The sequence below is a fragment of the Panthera onca genome, chromosome B2, assembly GCF_046562875.1.
Source record: "Panthera onca isolate mPanOnc1 chromosome B2, mPanOnc1 haplotype 2, whole genome shotgun sequence".
Taxonomy (NCBI): Eukaryota; Metazoa; Chordata; class Mammalia; order Carnivora; family Felidae; genus Panthera; species Panthera onca.
Window position 1 is genome coordinate 148,499,609 of NC_138343.1, and position 17,390 is coordinate 148,516,998.

The window sequence follows — 17,390 nt, forward strand, 5'->3', positions numbered from 1 at the left end:
CGGGGCAGAAATGCCAGCTTTAGGCCCGGGGTAGCCGTGGGCCCTTGTGCAAATCGTATGGGGGGAGGGGGCCTCAGCACCTCCACCTGCAAGGTGTAAGGCATCTTTGCTCTTTCTTCCAGCATCTTCTATGCACGTGCCCCAGGAGGGGGTTACGGATTGAACTGTGTCCCTCCGAAATTCTTGTGTCGATGTCCTCACCCCCAGGACCTCAGAATGTGACCTTATCTGGAAGTGGGGACCCTGCAGATGTGGTTACAGATGAGGTCATACTGGGCAGGTGGGCCCTGACCCAACATGACCGGCCGCCTTACGAAAGGAGGAAATGTGGACACAGACACACACGGGAGAGTGGGGGAGGGGGGGCTGGTGTCCCCTGAGGCCCCGGAGCACCAAGGATCCAGCATCTCCCTGGAGGGGGGGAGGGAGGTGGGGACAGACTCTCCTTCCCAGCTTCAGAAGGCACCCGCCCTGCCCACACCCTGTTCCTGGACCTCCGGCCTCCAGAACTGGGTGTTCTCTCTGCCCACAGAGGACAGGGGACAGCCAATGAGCATCTCAGCCTTGCCTGTGGTCGCCTTTCTCTTTTTACCCCCTCACAAGGGGACTCAGCAGGTGGGGAGGCACCGGGAGGCGGGTGGCTGGGGGGGGGGGGGGGAAGACGTAGAGAAAGGCTGCTGTTTCCCAGCACCAACATCAGGCCGGGCCTCCGGGGCTGGGGTCCTTGGGGCCACCTGGTGGGCGAGGGCTCTTCAACAGGCTAGGAATGGAGAGACAGAGGTTCTGGCTGAAGTGAAGGTAACGTGGTCATGATACAAATCTGTGTGAGAACGGGCTTTGGGGTGAGGGCTCTGAGCTCCCTGAAGGGCACGGGGGCTACTCTGGGCCAAGAATAAGGCTCACAGCAAACAGAAAGGAGGGGAGGACCCCGCCTTCCAACCCAGCTGCCCTGCAGGTCAAGATGAATCTACCCAGTGTGGTCTCTCTCCTTATGGCTAAAGATCTGGGGGCAAGTGGCTTCAGTTGGCTCCTTTAAGAACAGAACCACCCTACGACCCAGCAACTGCACTACTAGGTATTTACCCAAAGGATAGAAAAATTCGGACGCAAAGGGCCACATGTGCCCCAATGTTCATAGCGGCGCCATCGACAACAGCCAAAGTACGGGAAGAGCCCACGTTTCTATCGACTGATGAACGGATAGAGGATGTGGTTTATGTATACAATGGAATATTACTCAGTCACCGAAAAGAATGACATCTTGTCATTTGCAGTGATGTGGATGGAACTAGAGTGTATTTTGCTAAGTGAAATAAGTCAGTCAGAGAAAGGGAAATAGCATATGATTCCACTCGTGGAATCTAGGAAACAAAACGAACATGGCGGAAGAGAAAGAAAAATAAAATAATATAAAAAAGGGAGGCAAAGCATAAGAGACTCTTAACAACAGAGAACAGACTGAGGGCTGACGGAGGGAGGTGGGTGGGGGATGGGCGTCCAGGAGGGCACTTGCTGGGATGTGCACTGGGTGTTGTATGTGAGTGATAAACCACTAAGCTCCGCCCCCGAAACCAATACCACAGTAACTAACTAGAACTTAGATAAAAATTTGGAAGAGAAACAAAGATTCAGTTGCCTTCCTTGGGAAAGCTATGTAAGCAATGACCCCGACTACAGTTTCTTCATGTTCAGTGTGGACGTCGCATGTTGTGAACATTCCCAAGGGAAGGATGATAGCTCCTAGAAAACTGCGTGATGATCCCCTTTAGACATGATCCGGAGGGCAGTCTTTGGCCACAGACGGCTGGCTTCCATGCCTCCGTGGGCTCCAATGGGCCCGTATCTTCTAACGGACGATTATCTGTACACTAAATATGCCCATCTTTCTCGCTCGTCAATTATTTAAACTAAATAATAAAATAGGGGCGCCTGGGGGGCTCAGTCGGTGAAGTGTCCAACTTCAGCTCAGGTCACGATCTCACAGTTCGTGAGTTCGAGCCCCGCGTCGGGCTCTGTGCGGACAGCTCGGAGCCTGGAGCCTGTTTCGGATTCCGTGTCTCCCTCTCTCTCTGCCCCTCCCCTGTCCATGCTCTGTCTCTCTCTGTCTCAAAAATAAATAAAACATTAAAAAAATTTTTTTAAACTAAATGATAAAGTAATATTTGGAGTTAGAGAACTATGATTTTTGTATAATTACATGCTAAGACAAAAAATAGACTATTTCGAAAATGATATCCCTCTTCCAGAACAAAGGGAGAACACAGCCCCTCCCCGTGTCGCATTCACCCGGGTCACTGTGACAAATGCTCTCTGGCAAATGCAATGGTATCCGAAAGGAGACTGGCTTCCAGACAGAATTCTCCAGCATCTACAGGAGACGGGTCGGAATCACATTGTGTGTCTCAGCGAGCGGACGTGCCCCACGTTTTTGTCTCTCTGTTTTGAGCCTGGTCTCCCCCGGGGAGAGGTCGGGCAGGCTAAGACTCACAGCCAGGCTCCCTCGGGCGTGTCCGAGAGGGCAGCTGTGCGGGAGAGGAGGTGCGACCCCGGCCCCCTTAGGAAGTGTGTGATTTCCGCACGTGTCCCGTGCACCCGACAGCGACGAGGCAGAGACTGGACAGATCTGTGCGGCACAGACTTGGTCTTGAAAGAAGAGTTTCAGCCATCAGCACAATTACTGTTGGAGCACTGCATAGAGAGTCCTCTGGGGGCAACTCTTCTTCGTGACTGGAGAGGCCCTGCTCTCTTTCTGGTTCAAATTCAGGACGAGGTAAGTCACCCGAATGCTGTCCTGTCGTGGAAGGTAGACATTCAATCTTCCTTTTTTTTGCAACGATCTCAGGAAAATGTTTAACTGTATCTTTTAAATGCATCCCATAAAATGACTTTTTTCCTGTTTTTTTGCCAGAGCTAGGCTACCGGTCCTTGTGCATCGGACAACCTTGCTCTGCCCTGTCCCACAACCAGGCGGCGGAGAAAGAAAAGGGTCCGATCAGGGGGAAGCAACGTGGCCAAGAGGTCCCGACACGGGCTCCGCCACGGGTCTCTGCGCGCCGACGATCTCTGCCTTCTGACAGATCTGTCGGACACGTTACAGTGTGTGCCGTGGGTCGGGCACTACTCTGGCCCTTCCAGTCCGTCCGACCACACTGGAGATAGTTACTGCCATCACGCTCCGTTCCCAGAGAGGGAAGGAAACCGGTCCGGAGAGGATGCGGTCCTGGCCCTCTGCCCCTGTGCCTGGTGCTGCCACCCGGGGCTCCTCAGGAGCTCCCCTTCTCTAGGCTCACCCCTGCCATTCTCCACGTTCCGGCAAGCCTGGATTACATACTGTAGAGTTCCTCTCCTTCGTAACTGACGGGTCCCTAAGATCTGCCCAAGAGGAATGAGAAATGCGGGGGGGCAGGCCAGGCACAGGGCCTCCCTCAAGTCCGCTCACCCTTTCCTGAATACCTCCTCAGTTGACCTTGAGGCTGGCAAATAAGACAACCATTCCCAATCCCCTATTCCTTGTATCCCGATACTTGTCTTCCTACCTTCCTTTTAGTTAGAAGTGCCATGTGACAGTTCCTTGTCCACAAGAAGCACAGGGAAGTCCCAAGGTTTTGGCAAAGCTTTGCCTTCCTGATAAAAGGGACAGAGGCAGCTTTTTTTTATCCATTTCCTCCCTTCAACTGAATGTGACGCCTGGGGCTGTGGCAGCCACTTTGTGACCACAAGGCACCACTCACGAGGATGGAAAAACAATGCACTAGGGACGGTAAACCTAGAAGACGGGTAGATCTGGGCTTTCGCTAACCAGCTGCCGAGCCAACGCTTACAACACCCTACTGCCACGTGAGTCGTTACTTCGAGAAAAACAAACGGCAGTGTGAAAAACGACAGTTAAACAACTGTAAGTGACTCAGGCGTTCTGTGAATACCCTCCTTTCCCTACCGGGAAGCACTGCTGTGAGGATTTCAATGAGATAATAATTCTCTTAGGGCAGTGCCCCATGCACACCACCGTCCTCCCTGGGAGGGCCGAGGCCCCAGAAGAGGAGTGAGCCGGGCAGAGGAGTGCTGGAGCTGCCCCCAGCCTGCCTCCGGGCTGTGCGGAGAGGCTGTGCCCACGCCGGTCAGGGTAGAGCACTCGGGAAGGAGACACAGAATCAGAATAGAGGTGTGCCCAGGTGTCGGGACCAGGCATCTGAAGACGGGCAGAACAACACAGGGGCTCTGACCGGGTGGGCTCGGGGGGCCCAGAAATGAGTGGAAATGGCCGGCGAGATGTTTATGTGCGCCCCAGACTCTGAGGCAGGTGCGTTCTGCGGGGTAAGACGGGCCAGGCTGCAGCGCAGGTTGGCTTTGGACGGGGAAGGATTCCTTCTGGGTCACGTGCACACGGACGGAGACGTTCAGGGGAGGTAAGCAATTGATTCATGATCAGGAAAGTCAGATCAGAAACAGGCAAACGGTCACGATCTTTGTGTGATGCTCAGGGATGAACTGGAGGGAGTGAACACACCCAACGGAGGGACGCATTTACTGTTTGCTTCTAGGTCTTAAAACACCTCTCGCAATTACCAGGTGCTGCCTACCTCCTCCCCAGAGGCCACGGGGACGGATGTGAGCGTCTGCTCTCTCGCGGAGGCGCCCGGGCCAGGCCACACGGGGTTTGGCAAAATTGCAACGAGACAGCAGTTCCAGGACGAAGGGTCAGACGCGGGCCCTCGACTCCCCATCTGCGTTCCTGGGGCTGCGTTCTCCCGCTGCCCCCGTGGCCCTCACCCGCAGGGCAGGGTGGCTCCACGGTGACGTGAGGGCCTTGTCTGCAGCAGCCCCGTGCCGTGTAGGGGAGACCGCCAAGGCGGAGAGAGAGGCAAGCCTTTCCCGCCCTCCCGAGCCTGCCTGTGCAGGCACACGCGGCCAGGGAGCGGGCAAGCCCGGTTCCTAACGGAAGGGCCTGGTGCAGGCGTCGCTGCATGGCTCAGAATCGAGGGCCCCGGCCTTGCCTCGGTCAGAGCCAGGACAAGGAGGGGTCCTGACGATTCTTGGCCAGAGTCTTTAGGTCCCGTCTGGGACTTCACTGCCCGAAACAAGGTGGAGGAGATTCTGTTTAGCCCTGGAGGGTTCCTCCGGATCACGAGCTGGACGCAGAGACACCACGACAGCCCCTGATTGTCAGCGCAGTGTAAAACCCACCGTGGAGGCCGGGGTGCGCCCCATCCTGGACCTCAAGGCTCCCTGCCCTGCCCACTGGCACCTGGTGGCTCAGTGACCAGAGCTGCTCTCCGGGGAGGGCCTCGGCCTTGCCTCCAGGGAAGTGCCTGTGGCCCAGTGAGCAGGCCCCACCTTTAGGGTCCGGCCTCTGGGCCCCTATTTGGTGCAGCCCCTAAGAGGTGCACAGTTATCACGCTGGCTGGTTTGAGTCAAAGTCATCCGACCACAGCCGTTTAACAGACACCATCCCGTGGCTTGTGCAAGGTGGGTGTTCGGGGCCGGGGCTCACGTGGGTCTCCCCACACCCCCTTGCAGAGGCCGCCTCTGCTGTTAAATGGGTACGGGCTCCACCTTGGGATGCCTTTGGACTCTGTAGCAGCTCATCTCTGCAACTAGATAGATGCTGGGCATCTCTCTAGCCGGGTTTACAGAACCAGGGTCTCACCGGGGGGCTGTCCCCAGGGTCAAGGCTAGAGACGGTTGTACTTGCTACGGCAGGGGGAGGGAGGCATCGAGGGAGGGGCCGGGGATGCCGCTGAACATCCTGCAGTGCAAGATGGTCCTCCACGAGAGAGAATTACCCAGTTGAGAGGTCACTGGTGCCATCGCGGGGACACCTGGGGACAGCATACCCCATTTAAACGGCTGCCCTGTAGGTCTGGGACGACGTGCCGTAATTTACTTGACGGTGCCCTTACTGTTGGACATATGCCTTATTTCTAGGTCGTTGCTAAACAAGCATTTTTTATACACGCAGCTTATAGGCTGGATGGACTTCTAGAAGTAACATCTCCTGATAGAGCAACATAAACGGTTTAAAACGTTGGTGGGTTTTGCCGAGTGTTAATACGTCGTTCCATCACCTCTGTGGACAGCAGGGCCTGGCGCTATGCGGGCACCAGGACGGGGCCTGCTCGTGTCCTTGCTCTCCAGCTCCCCCCGTAGTGGGCACCGGGCCGGGCACCTCCTCCCGCCCGACGGCCCCACCGCACTGCTGACCGCTGACCACGCGTCACTACGCTCAGCACGCACGCAGGTGCCCGTGACAACGAGGGATGGAAAGCGGCAAGCGGGCAAAGAGGATTCGGCAGCTGTGTTTCTCGCGGGAGTCCTAGGCAACCCGTGCGTCTGCAGGAGGAGGAGTCCACCGAGAGGCAGCCGGGGGAAACCTTTCGCGGAGAGTGATTCTGAAAGTGGATTAGCGCTTGGCTAACATTCACGTAAATCTCGATTTTCACACACGTTAGGATGTATTAACTTAAGGGGGACTGGACAAGAGGCAGCTTTCAGCCGTCCTGTGCTAGGTTTGCGGGGCTCTAAACGTAAAACGAGTAGAAACAAGTTCCACCCTTTTGTGCAAAAACAGTGCCTTTTAGGAAATAGCTAATAACCCTTGGCCAGAGACTGTGTCTTCGAAGTCCTTGTAGTTTGGACGCGAGAGGGCATTTGCACACCCGACTCAGGCCCCTTGCTCTCAGTGAACCTGGCAAAACGTGCAGGCAGGCAGTAGAGGTGGGCGGGCGGGTGGCCCTTGCGGTCCCGGGGCGCATGCGGGCTCTTACCCAGACGGTTGCACGGGTTCCGTTTGAAGAGGGCTCTCAGCAGGCTCTGGGCTTCGGTGCTGAGGAACTGTGGCATGCCCAGCTTGGCTCTGAAAACGGAGTTGTAGTTTAGGATGAGAAGGACGGCCAGAGTTTTCTCCGGCACTTTGCGATCCTGCTCAGTCAGCATGAACAGATCAAACCGACGTGACCCAGAGCAGCAGCACCCAAACTCTCTGGCCTTAGGGCCCTTCTGCGCCCTAGAAGTCACGGCAGGCATCAAAGAACTTCTGTTTATGTGGGTTCGAGGAGAGAAATCTTTACCATAGCGATTGAATAATTCGCTTCAAAACTAATGCAACCATTAAAAAGAAACACTAAGAATCCCATTAACATAAGTAACATTTTAAATGATGTTTTACTACGTTACTACGCTATGAACCACGTTTTCCAAATAACAACAAAAGGTTTGGCTAGAAGAGTGATATTGTTTACAGTTCGGGAATCTCTTCTGGGTGAGAGGAGAGAAAGGCAGATATGCTTATCTACCTCTGTGTTCGATCTGTTGCAGTACCAGGAAGAAAATCTGGGACTTCGCAGAGCTAGCACAAACAATCCTAAACTTTGGATGGAACCACAAAAGACCTCAAATAGCCAAAGCACTTCTGAAAAAGAAAACCAAGTCTGGAGGCATCACAATTCCAGACTTGAAGCTACATTACAAAGCTGTACTAATCAAGACAGTATGGGACGGGCACAAACACAGACACAGATCAATGGAACGGAGAACTCAGAAATAAACCCAGAAATACATAGTCAACTCATCTTCAATAAAGCAGAAAAGAATATCCAGTGGGAAACAGACGGTCTCTTCAGCAAGTGGTGCTGGGAAAACTGGGCAGCGAGATGCAGAACAATAGACCTGGACCACTTTCGTAACCACACACACAAATAAACTCAAAATCGATGAGAGACCTAAATGTGAGACCCGAAACCATAAAAGTCCTAGAGAACACAGGCAGCAACACCTCTGACATCAGCCGTACCAACATCTTTCCAGGTATGTCTCCGGAGACAAGGGAAGTAAAAGCAAAAATGAACTATTGGAGACACATCAAAATAAACAGCTTCTGCAGAGCGAAGGAAACGATCAACAAAACTAAAAAAAAAAAAACAACCGACAGAATGGGAGAAGATATTTGCAGATGACGTATCGGATAAAGGGTTAGTATCCAAAATACATAAAGAATGGACACAACTCCTCACCCCAAAACCAAATAATCCAACTAAAAAATGGGCAGAAGACATGAATAGAATTTTTTCCAAAGAAGACCTTCAGATGGCCAACAGATACGTGAAAAGATGCCCCACATCACGCATCATCAGGGAAATACAGATCAAAACTACAGTGAGATACCACCTCACGCCTGTCAGAATGGCTAACATCAACAACTCAGGCAGCAACAGAGGTTGGCGAGGATACGGAGAAAGAGGAACCCTCCGGCACTGTTGGTGGGAATGCAGACTGGTGCAGCCGCTCTGGAAAACGGTGTGGAGGTTCCTCAAAAAGTTAATGTACGCTTATCAACCTACTGTGATGAAAAACATAAAATGAAAATAAAATAAAACCCAGTAATCTAATTGACCCAAATGACTGCAAAAAAAGAAAAAAAATCCAGGAAAGGAGGAGCCTGATGGGAGCCTGAGCTCTCGGTCCCCGGGGTCCCCAGAATGTGTCCTGGGAGCCATGGGACCACAGCTTGGTGTTGACTTTAAGAAATGCTCAGCCACTCCCAAGCGACGAGTCCACACACAGGATTAGCCGGAGGGAATTATTCTAGTTTTAGAGAAAGTACAGCTCATGTTCCCCCTTCAAATTAAAAGTCGCACAGGTAAGCAGTGCAAAAATAGCAGACCGCAGCCACAGATCTGTCGCCCACAACAGAGGAAGACACTGATCAAATCCTCTCTGTGGGCTTTCCTCCACTCCTTTCTCTCTTCCCGCTTATACAATGGCGCAACCGTCAAAAACTTAAGCTTTTTAGGCGCCTCCTGCTTTTATAAAAGTGTCGTGTCCACCTGCAGGGTTTGTGAGAGCGGGTCACGAGGACCAGCAGCTTTACGGCTTCTCTACGCCCTCGCGCAGCAGAGGGACATTAGTTTGGAGCGAGGGGCCACCTGTTTCCAGCCGCCTCTCTACCCCCATCCACGCTCCTGTCTTCTCCTCCTGGAGCTCTCCCTTCTGACATCGTGCTTACACGGAGCCTGCTCATGTTTAAGGTGTCATCGCAGGGCCGGCACTGGGTTTACACGTCTTTCCGGGACGCTAAGAGCAACAGCCACTTGCACGGTAATTGATTCTTTGGGAGAACTGAACAGAAAATTGTGCGTCTGTCCAGTCACGTGGGCAACGTGATTCCTTGCCAACGTGAGGCAGGAGAGCTCAGGGACCTGAACGAACGGGGTCAAGAGGCAGAGAAAGAAAGGAACCCCCGCTCTTGTGCTCTCTGGAGCCCCGAAGTCCTCTGCCCTTCCGAATCTGTACTTTGTTTCGGAAGGTCCCTGATCACCACACTCCCTGCCGCTGACACCACACGCGATTTCGCTGATGGAAAACGTTATCTGCGCTTCACCAGGGTCACTCGGGGATCCCCGTCAGCGTCTCCCCTGCAGCGAAAACACCAAGTATGCATATCACGGTTGTTGCTGATGCCTACTTAACAACCCGGGCTTCCAAGACCGAAGCTCTTGCTTTGGAAGGTGCTGGGCATACTGGATAGGTCCCCAAGGGTGGGTGTTTCCTACTCACTTGAGGATGAGGGCCATGGTCTCCTTCCTGTCCTTCCCCTGGAACGGCAGCGATCCCGTGAGCATCTCGAACTGCAGAGCAACACAGAACAAGGAGGGTGAGTGTTCAGAGCGGCAGAGACCCCCAGGTGGGCAAAATGCAGCCAAAGTTCACGTGTCCTTTCAAAATCCCAATCAATCCGGCGGAGGCGCTGGCCGACACGCTTGGTGCCCATCAGAGAGCAGAGCGGCCTCATGGCGCTCGAAGTTGGGCGGGGAGGCGCACAAGCCAGCAACCCAGGACGTACCCCGGCCGTGGTAGGAGAGGCCGGCCGAGCGCCGTGGAGACGAGACTCGCTGGGGAAGGGGATGGAGGCGGGGCCGTCCCCCTTCCGCGGGGCCGGTGGAGGACCCCGTTCCCGTCCTTCTCTGGTGGGTGCTGTGGAGGCGGCCGGGGCAGAGTGACTTTGGTCCGTTAAGAACGTCCAGTGAGAACAGCATGGCGCCAGGAATGTCTCCAACAGGGCCACGCTGAAAATAACAAGCTGACCTCTGCCGGGACGGCCTCCGGGACGGAGACAGAATCGAGGGCCCGCCTGTCCCGAGCACGGGAAAGCCCGGACTGCACGGGCTTGGAAGGGTGGCCTGGACCCGCAGGGTACGACCTGGACGAGGTGCGCACCTGCCCCCTTCTGAGAAAGAACGAGGGCAGGCGTGCCACCAAACCCTGTCCTTGAAAATGGGACGCTGAATCTGACAGAGGCCGCGTCTTCACGTCCTTGTCAATTACACTTGAGCCTTGAACACAGGTGTGAACAGCACAGGCGCGAACACGGGTGTGAACAACACGGGTGTGGGTGACACGGGTGTGAGCACAGGTGTGAACAGCACCGGCGTGAACGACACAAGTGTGAACAACGCAGGCGGGGACAACATGGCTGTGAATGACACGGGTGTGAACGCCATGGGTGAGATCGACACCGCCGGGAACAACACAGCTGTGACTCATGGGTATGAGCGACACAGTTGTGAACAATATGGGTGTGAACAGCACGGATGTGAACGACACGGGTGTGAACGACACGGGTGTGAAATAATCCACTTCCGTGCAGGTCATGTTTTGGTAAATACAGTGCTACATACACCACAGGCGTGTTTTCTCTTATGATTTTCTCTTAACAACATTTCTTCACCTTACTTTACGGTGAGGATACAGTACGTAACACATATAATGCACGAAATATGTGTCAATCTACCACTTATGTTATTGTGAGACTTCTGGTCAACACTAAGCTATTGTTAGTTAATTTTGAGGGGAGTCAAAGTTGTATGTGGATTTTCAACTACCTTCAGAGGTCAGTGCCCCTTAGCCCTGTGCGGTTCAAGGGTAAACTGTATAAGGAAACGCCTCGGGGCGGGTGTTGGTATGATCTTACTAAACTTGCCTTAGTTTTGATTCCGACTGCATGTCTCTGTTCCTTTAAAATTTATCCCGCGGTATCTTCTCCTCCGCATTAGGAACAACTCGAGAACGACATCGGAGTAGAAAGACCGAAATAATCACCCACAATCCCATTATCCGGGGAGAGCCACAATTAATATTTGTTATTTCCGTCTACTACTTTCTTGAAGCTGTGTTTTTTAAAAACACAGATAAGGTTTTATATACCAACCTTTCCTAGAACAATATAAAGGCTTCCAATGCTTATTGGAAAATCTTCATAACATCACTTTATGTGTGGCTATGCCAAACACGTTTATTTGTTGTTGGACACTTAGAACGTTTCCAATTTCCTGCTATTATAAGTAATGCCGAAATGTACCTAAAAGCTTTCCTACCCCATGGAGTTACCCTTATGACAGCCTGCCGGGAGTGGAATTAACCAACCGAAAGCAATGAGTGTAGTTAAGGCCTTATTAATACTCTTGGTTTGCTTTTTGAAGGTAAAATCTGAAAAGAAATGTTAAGAGTTCCTTCCTGTTGAGATGTGTGAAGCATTCCTCTGTGCTAACACCTGCTGTCCCTCCCGTGTGCACTCATTCGGTGAAAACACACAGACTGCAGGCAATCAATCAATCTACAAGCCATAAAAACGGAGAGTCAGAGAGTCCAGAAGATGATCCAAAAATAGACAAATATAATTAAATGGAAGGGTAGAACGCTCTGGCAGATGAGCCATTCATCTGACAAAACTAGATGAAAGTTTATACGTTGATCGTAGAAATCAAAGTATCTCTTAAAATAGAATCCTATTAGCAAAGAAAACCCCCTTCCTATTTTGCTTCTACCCTTCTTTCTCTCTCCTTTCTTCCTTCAGGAATGAAATTCCATGGCAAGGAAAAGCCTTTGAGAACTCATTGCTACAAAATCGGGGCCCATCCCGAACATCTGTGCCTCATGTAACCCTTTATCGTGGGTCAACCAGCAACTTGCAGCATTCGCCTGGTGATTCCTTCTTCGCTTTGACTATGACCCCAGGGGATCCACAGCCTTTGTGTTTCTCTCCCTCCTTCCCCTGTTCTTCCCCTTGCAACACAGGGGGAGGTCACGCACTATTCATGAGCATCTAACACAGCGGCAAACGTGGGTGTCCACTAAATGCTTGGTGATGAAGAAATGCTGGTGGTGGTGATCGTGATGAACCCCACACGAGTCTATTTTCCCCACTTCCAGCCCCCTTACAGGTTCCCTCTCTGTCACACGTGGAGAAAGGAGATCATTTCAGTTTTCGGTATTACTGTTCTCAACAAAGCCGCTCAGCACTTTCTCCGTATTTAAGGATCCCAGGAAATCAGGGCCTTACTGATGTGCTTTCCTGGGACATTATATGCAGTCAGAGTTTTGCTCTGGTGTTCAACAATACCGAGACCGACCAAGGTTTCCAGGGCAAACTGATATAAGCCATCATCGGCCTTGGGGTCCCACACACCAGGACACGTGCTGGTGGTTCCCCAAGAGGTCCATTCACAGGTCGGCACCAGGGCAGGCTGTGGAAATGTACAGAAGGATAAATATTTTGACGTATCTACAGCAGTGGTTCTCAGTGGGGGAGGCTGTTCCTGTAGGGGGGGGATCTCCCAATGTCTGGGGACAGGTTGATGGTCAAGCTGGGGAGGTTGGGGGTGTAGGTGCCCATGACGTCTACTGAGTAGCAAGGAATGCTGCTTAACATCCTACGATGCATAGAACAGCCTCCACCCAAAGAACTGTCCAGCCCCAAACCTCAACAGTGCTGGGGTAGAAAGCCCTGTCTGAAGGGACATCTGATGAGCCTCAAGAGAGTGGCCAGCCCTGCGGCACAGACACGACACCACGGAAGGCACCCAAACGATGCCGGGAGTGGTGGAACGAGAAGGTTCTCCATAAGGGACACACTTCATAGCAGGGAACCTACAATTCAAGTTCGTTTGGCTGATCAACATTCTTAAAAAAGAAATCAAGGGCAAGTTACATCTTAATGTGAAAATGGACAAGGACAAATCCTACAAGGAAATGGGATGTTTGGGATGGTGGCCGTACCCGGGGTGGGGCAGGGCTGGCCTGGGCTCAGCAGGTGTGGTTTTTGTTTTAATTTTTTTTTAACATTTATTCATTTTTTGATAGAGAGAGACAGAGCGTGCGTGGGGGAGGGGCAGAGACAGAAGGAGACACAGAATCCGAAGCAGGCTCCAGGCTTCGAGCTGCCAGCACAGAGCCCGACACGGGGCTCGAACCCACGGACCGTGAGATCATGACCTGAGCTGAAGTCGGATGCTTAACCGACTGAGCCACCCAGGTGCCCCTCAGCAGGGGTGTATAAGTTTGTGTGTATGTGTGTCGGAGGGCACAGAGCACAGACTAGTCCACAACCCTCAGCACCCACTGTGCATCACCCCTGCTCTGAGCACTTGAAGGCTACATGACCTGGTCCTTTGAGGGCAGAGGTGCAGGCGTTCATTTCCTTTCCCAGGGTAGCTCCTGAGCCCGAGCCAGCTGTATGTGCCGAACAATTTACACAGACACCTGCGTGTGAACATCTACGCACGCTCGGTGTGAGTGGCTAAGAAATGAGAGAAAAATCTAAGGGCCTCTCCCTTACGACCTCGGAGCATTCCGATGTCTACAAAGCACCCACAAAGCACAATCCCAACGTCCTCCTGAAAACGGAGTTCCAGGCTAGTGTGGAGATGTTAGCGATTTACTGTTGCCATGGAGACCACCACTACCGCTCAAGTTCTTTTCCAGCCTCAAGGACCTAACTTCAGACAATTTTGTTCGAGGACGAGGGCCTCCACCATCCATGCAGGCGTCTTCGTCCGAGCCTGGAGGGCACTTGTGGCCATCAGACGGTCTGGGGGTAGCCCCTCAGTGAGGACGTGCAGGGGACGGGCGGCGACCCCTGCAGTGTGCAGACCTTTCCTGGCGGTGCTCCCTTGGTGGTCCTACCCGCCCTTTAACGAAGCCGGTGGAGGGCACCGTATACACACGGCAGGCCCTAAACCGATCTCCTCCCGAGTCCGAGCTCAGGCGCGACACCAATGCCACCCTAGACCCATCTCTCTTTGCAAGTGGGAATTTGGAAGTCGCTCCTGGTGCTGCCCAAAGGAAAACAGGCATCGTCACATCTGGCTGCAAGCTGGTTACCGCTGGGGGCTAAAGGGATTGGTGGGCAGGTCTACATGAGAACGTGGTTTTTAGAACAATTATATGATCTTAATCACTCAAGCTCTTTGAGCCTTCGTTTCCACTTCTATAAACAGAAAGAATGAGATCTTTCCCACATAACTTAATGATTTTTTTGGTTCAGATGGGATGAGAAGGAAGGGAGGCGCCTTGTAAACTCAGTGCCATGAGACCCTGTTATCACGGTGACGCCCCCTCCCGCTTCCTGCCGCCGAGCACAACAGTCCTGGACCCGTTCGCTTCCCCGGCTGCAAAGAGCCCCTGACTGTGGAGTCTTTTCAACCCAAATGACCGGATCATCCCGCCAACTCAGTGAGAAATGCCCGGAGCCAAGAGCTCCCGGTTCCTGCTGCGTCAATGACGCCAGATGCTGCTGGAACCAGGTCTCCTCGGGAAAAGCAAAGGACCGACGTCCGTGCGATATTCTCCAAACTCCAGAGCTCTCCTAGAGCTTTGGGACGAGGAAGGGCAGGGGACCCCGGGAGGAGGTTGAGGTGAGAGCCCACAGTCACGGAGCTCCCCGAGCGTGGGCGCTGCTCTCCGTGATGGGGTCCGACGGGGTGGTGCCCAAGTGCCTGTGTTGGGGAGACACTCCCCGTGGGTATTTGCAACATGACGGATTTATAGCGGCCATGTGTCAAAGTGCCAAGAGGACCCAGACAGGGTGCCCAGAACCCTGGGCGTCGGACACAGAAGTGAGGCATGTGGTGTGGTGGCCTGGACGCACAGAAGCTGGGCTTGGGACGCACAGGCTGTGCCTCACGCCAGCCGAGAAGTCTGGTGTGCGCTGAGGGCACGGGAGCACGGAGGGCCCCCAGCGTAGTGCTGTCGGGGAGGACGGCGGAGTGATGGGGCACGAGGAAGGGAGAGGAAGGACCATCTGGGGACAGGACGCCCCAGGCTGGGCGGTGTCTGTGTCTGAGCTGTGTGAACACACGAGCTAAAGAAAAGTCAAGTTTCTAGACGTAGATGTAAAAATGTCCAACTCCATGTATATCTTGGCTCACGTTAAGTTTTGCGACTAGGCAGAAGGATTTTGTGCGTGACAAATGTCTTTAATACGAAGATCACCGCATCCCTTAAAACCCTCATGCTCAGCCTGTACGACTGTTAAGTACAAGGAAGCTTTGACTCTTAGTACCTGTGGGTCCTTACGTGAACCCAGTTCCGTTTCCTGATGGTGGAATTAGGGATGGGCAGAAAGGGAGGCGGCCAGGAGGGGCAGGGGCAGGAATCTGGTGGCCTCCTCCCCGTCCCCGGGTCGCACAGCCACACTGCTCGTATACATCCCAAACACTGTTTTCCCTGGTCATCCGTGGGCCTCTGGGCCAACCTGGGGACCGGCCACAAGGGACAGCGACGCGGACGGGGAGGACCCTTACCATGAGCACACCGAAGGACCACCAGTCGGCGCTCTGCGTGTGTCCCCGCCGGTTCACCACCTCGGGTGCCATGTACTCTATGGTCCCGCAGAAGGAGTAAGCTCTCTTATCGTGGTCGATGGCCTCCTTACTCAGCCCGAAATCTAAAAGAGGGACAGCACAGGGCGCTGCTTCAGTCTGGGCGGCAGTCAGGACCGCGTCTGTGTGGGCTCCCGACCCGCCAGCTCCCCCGTCACGTGGGGGAATTCTGCCCGCACGTGTCACCCCTCCCGCCCGCTCTGTCCCAGCACAGAACCCTCCTTGGAAGCAAGCGTCATCGTGCCCCCACACGGTAAGTTACAGAGTCTTTCAAGAATCTACAAACCCAGGAGTGCCTGCTAACAGGATCAAGGGATGGCACTTCTTGGGGACCGACAAGCAGGCCTGGGGACAGAGAAGCACGTGGCCCCTGGTCCGCTGGGACGGACGGAGGTGGTTAGCTTGAAGTAAAGGGCCGGAAGGGGTTCCAGGCACGGGCCGCTGGGGAATGTGGTCCCCGGCGCTGAGGCACAAAGGGAAGATGGCATTTGCCGTGGGGTGGGCGGCCACCCCTCCCCCCGACCCCCAGGAAATCCCCACGAGGGTCTCCCTTCTGGCACAGCGGGCGTGGCCACGCACTTGGTGGGCAAAGGTCGTGGGAACGTGGTTCTCAGGACGGTGGCCCTCGGTTTCAGCGTGTTTGGGAAGAAGGCCACGATCCATCATGTCCTTCAGGGCCCGGTGAGGGTGGCGTGAGGTCACAGGCCGGGCAGGGAGGTCACACTACCTATGGGTGGATGTGCTTCCTCCAGCGGAACGACTTGCTTTGCACATTAGCGCCTGGGAGGGTTGTTTGTAATTGGCGCCTGGCCCAAACGGCCAATCATGACACAGGATTAGCCCCGGGTCAGGAGTAATAATAATAATAATAATAACAACAGAAGCATGATCACTTGATCAGAGAAAGCCCAAACCCTGTAACATCATAGATACATTTGACGTGGGAGCTCAGGGCTATTCGCAAACACCGCACACAAGTGTCACGTCTATATTCTATGTGCAGTTCCTCGTTTGGCAAAGAAAACTTCTGAAGTATTAAGAGAAGCTTAAACCTCCACCAAAGGCCCATAACTCTGATGACAGGACATTACAGGTGCCCTACAGCCGTGCCAGGCAAGGTCCGGTTAAACGGATAGTCAGGATCCCGTACAGAAGCTCATGAGAAATTTTAGACCTAACTTTCAACATTAACAAGCACGTAAAGATGTATAATCGATATTTATTGCCAGGGACTAGATGCACCGTGCCCGGTACTGGCACTGGGTAAAACTCCCCTGTGGGAAAACGGTGTGGGGACATGTGGCAGCGAGACTGTGTGGGGGCCACGGAGAGGGGAGGGGAGGCCTCAGGGGGAAGGGTTGCGGAGGAGAGGGGGCCTCGGGGGGAAGGGGCGCGGAGAAGAGGGGCCTCGGGAGGAAGGGGTGTGGAGGAGAGGGGGCCTTGGGGGGAAGGGGTGCGGAGAAGAGGGGCCTCGGGAGGAAGGGGTGTGGGGGAGAGGGGGCCTTGGGGGGAAGGGGTGCGGAGAAGAGGGGCCTCGGGAGGAAGGGGTGTGGAGGAGAGGGTGCCTTGGGGGGAAGGGGTGCGGAGAAGAGGGGGCCTCAGAAGGAAGGGGTGAGAAGAGGGGGTCTCGGGGGTAAGGAGTGCAGAGAAGAGGGGGCCTCAGAGGGAAATGGGTGCGGAGAAGAGGCCTCAGGGAGGAAGGGTTGCAGAGAAGAGGGGGCCTCGGGAGTAGGGGTG

At 53.9% G+C, this 17,390-nt stretch overlaps 1 protein-coding gene across 6 annotated transcripts in view; it reads right to left on the reverse strand.

Annotated features, from left to right (window-relative positions):
- The window catches only part of RPS6KA2 (ribosomal protein S6 kinase A2), a 349,946-nt gene that overhangs the window by 46,567 nt on the left and 285,989 nt on the right, over positions 1-17,390 (reverse strand). For all 6 annotated transcript variants that reach the window (XM_078447561.2, XM_060617075.3, XM_060617077.3 and 3 more), the window contains 3 exons: positions 15,576-15,718; positions 9,553-9,623; positions 6,765-6,853 (listed from right to left, as the gene is read on the reverse strand). In XM_078447561.2, the coding sequence (XP_078303687.1) occupies positions 6,765-6,853; positions 9,553-9,623; positions 15,576-15,718 (303 nt within the window). The remainder of the gene's footprint in view (positions 1-6,764; positions 6,854-9,552; positions 9,624-15,575; positions 15,719-17,390) is intronic.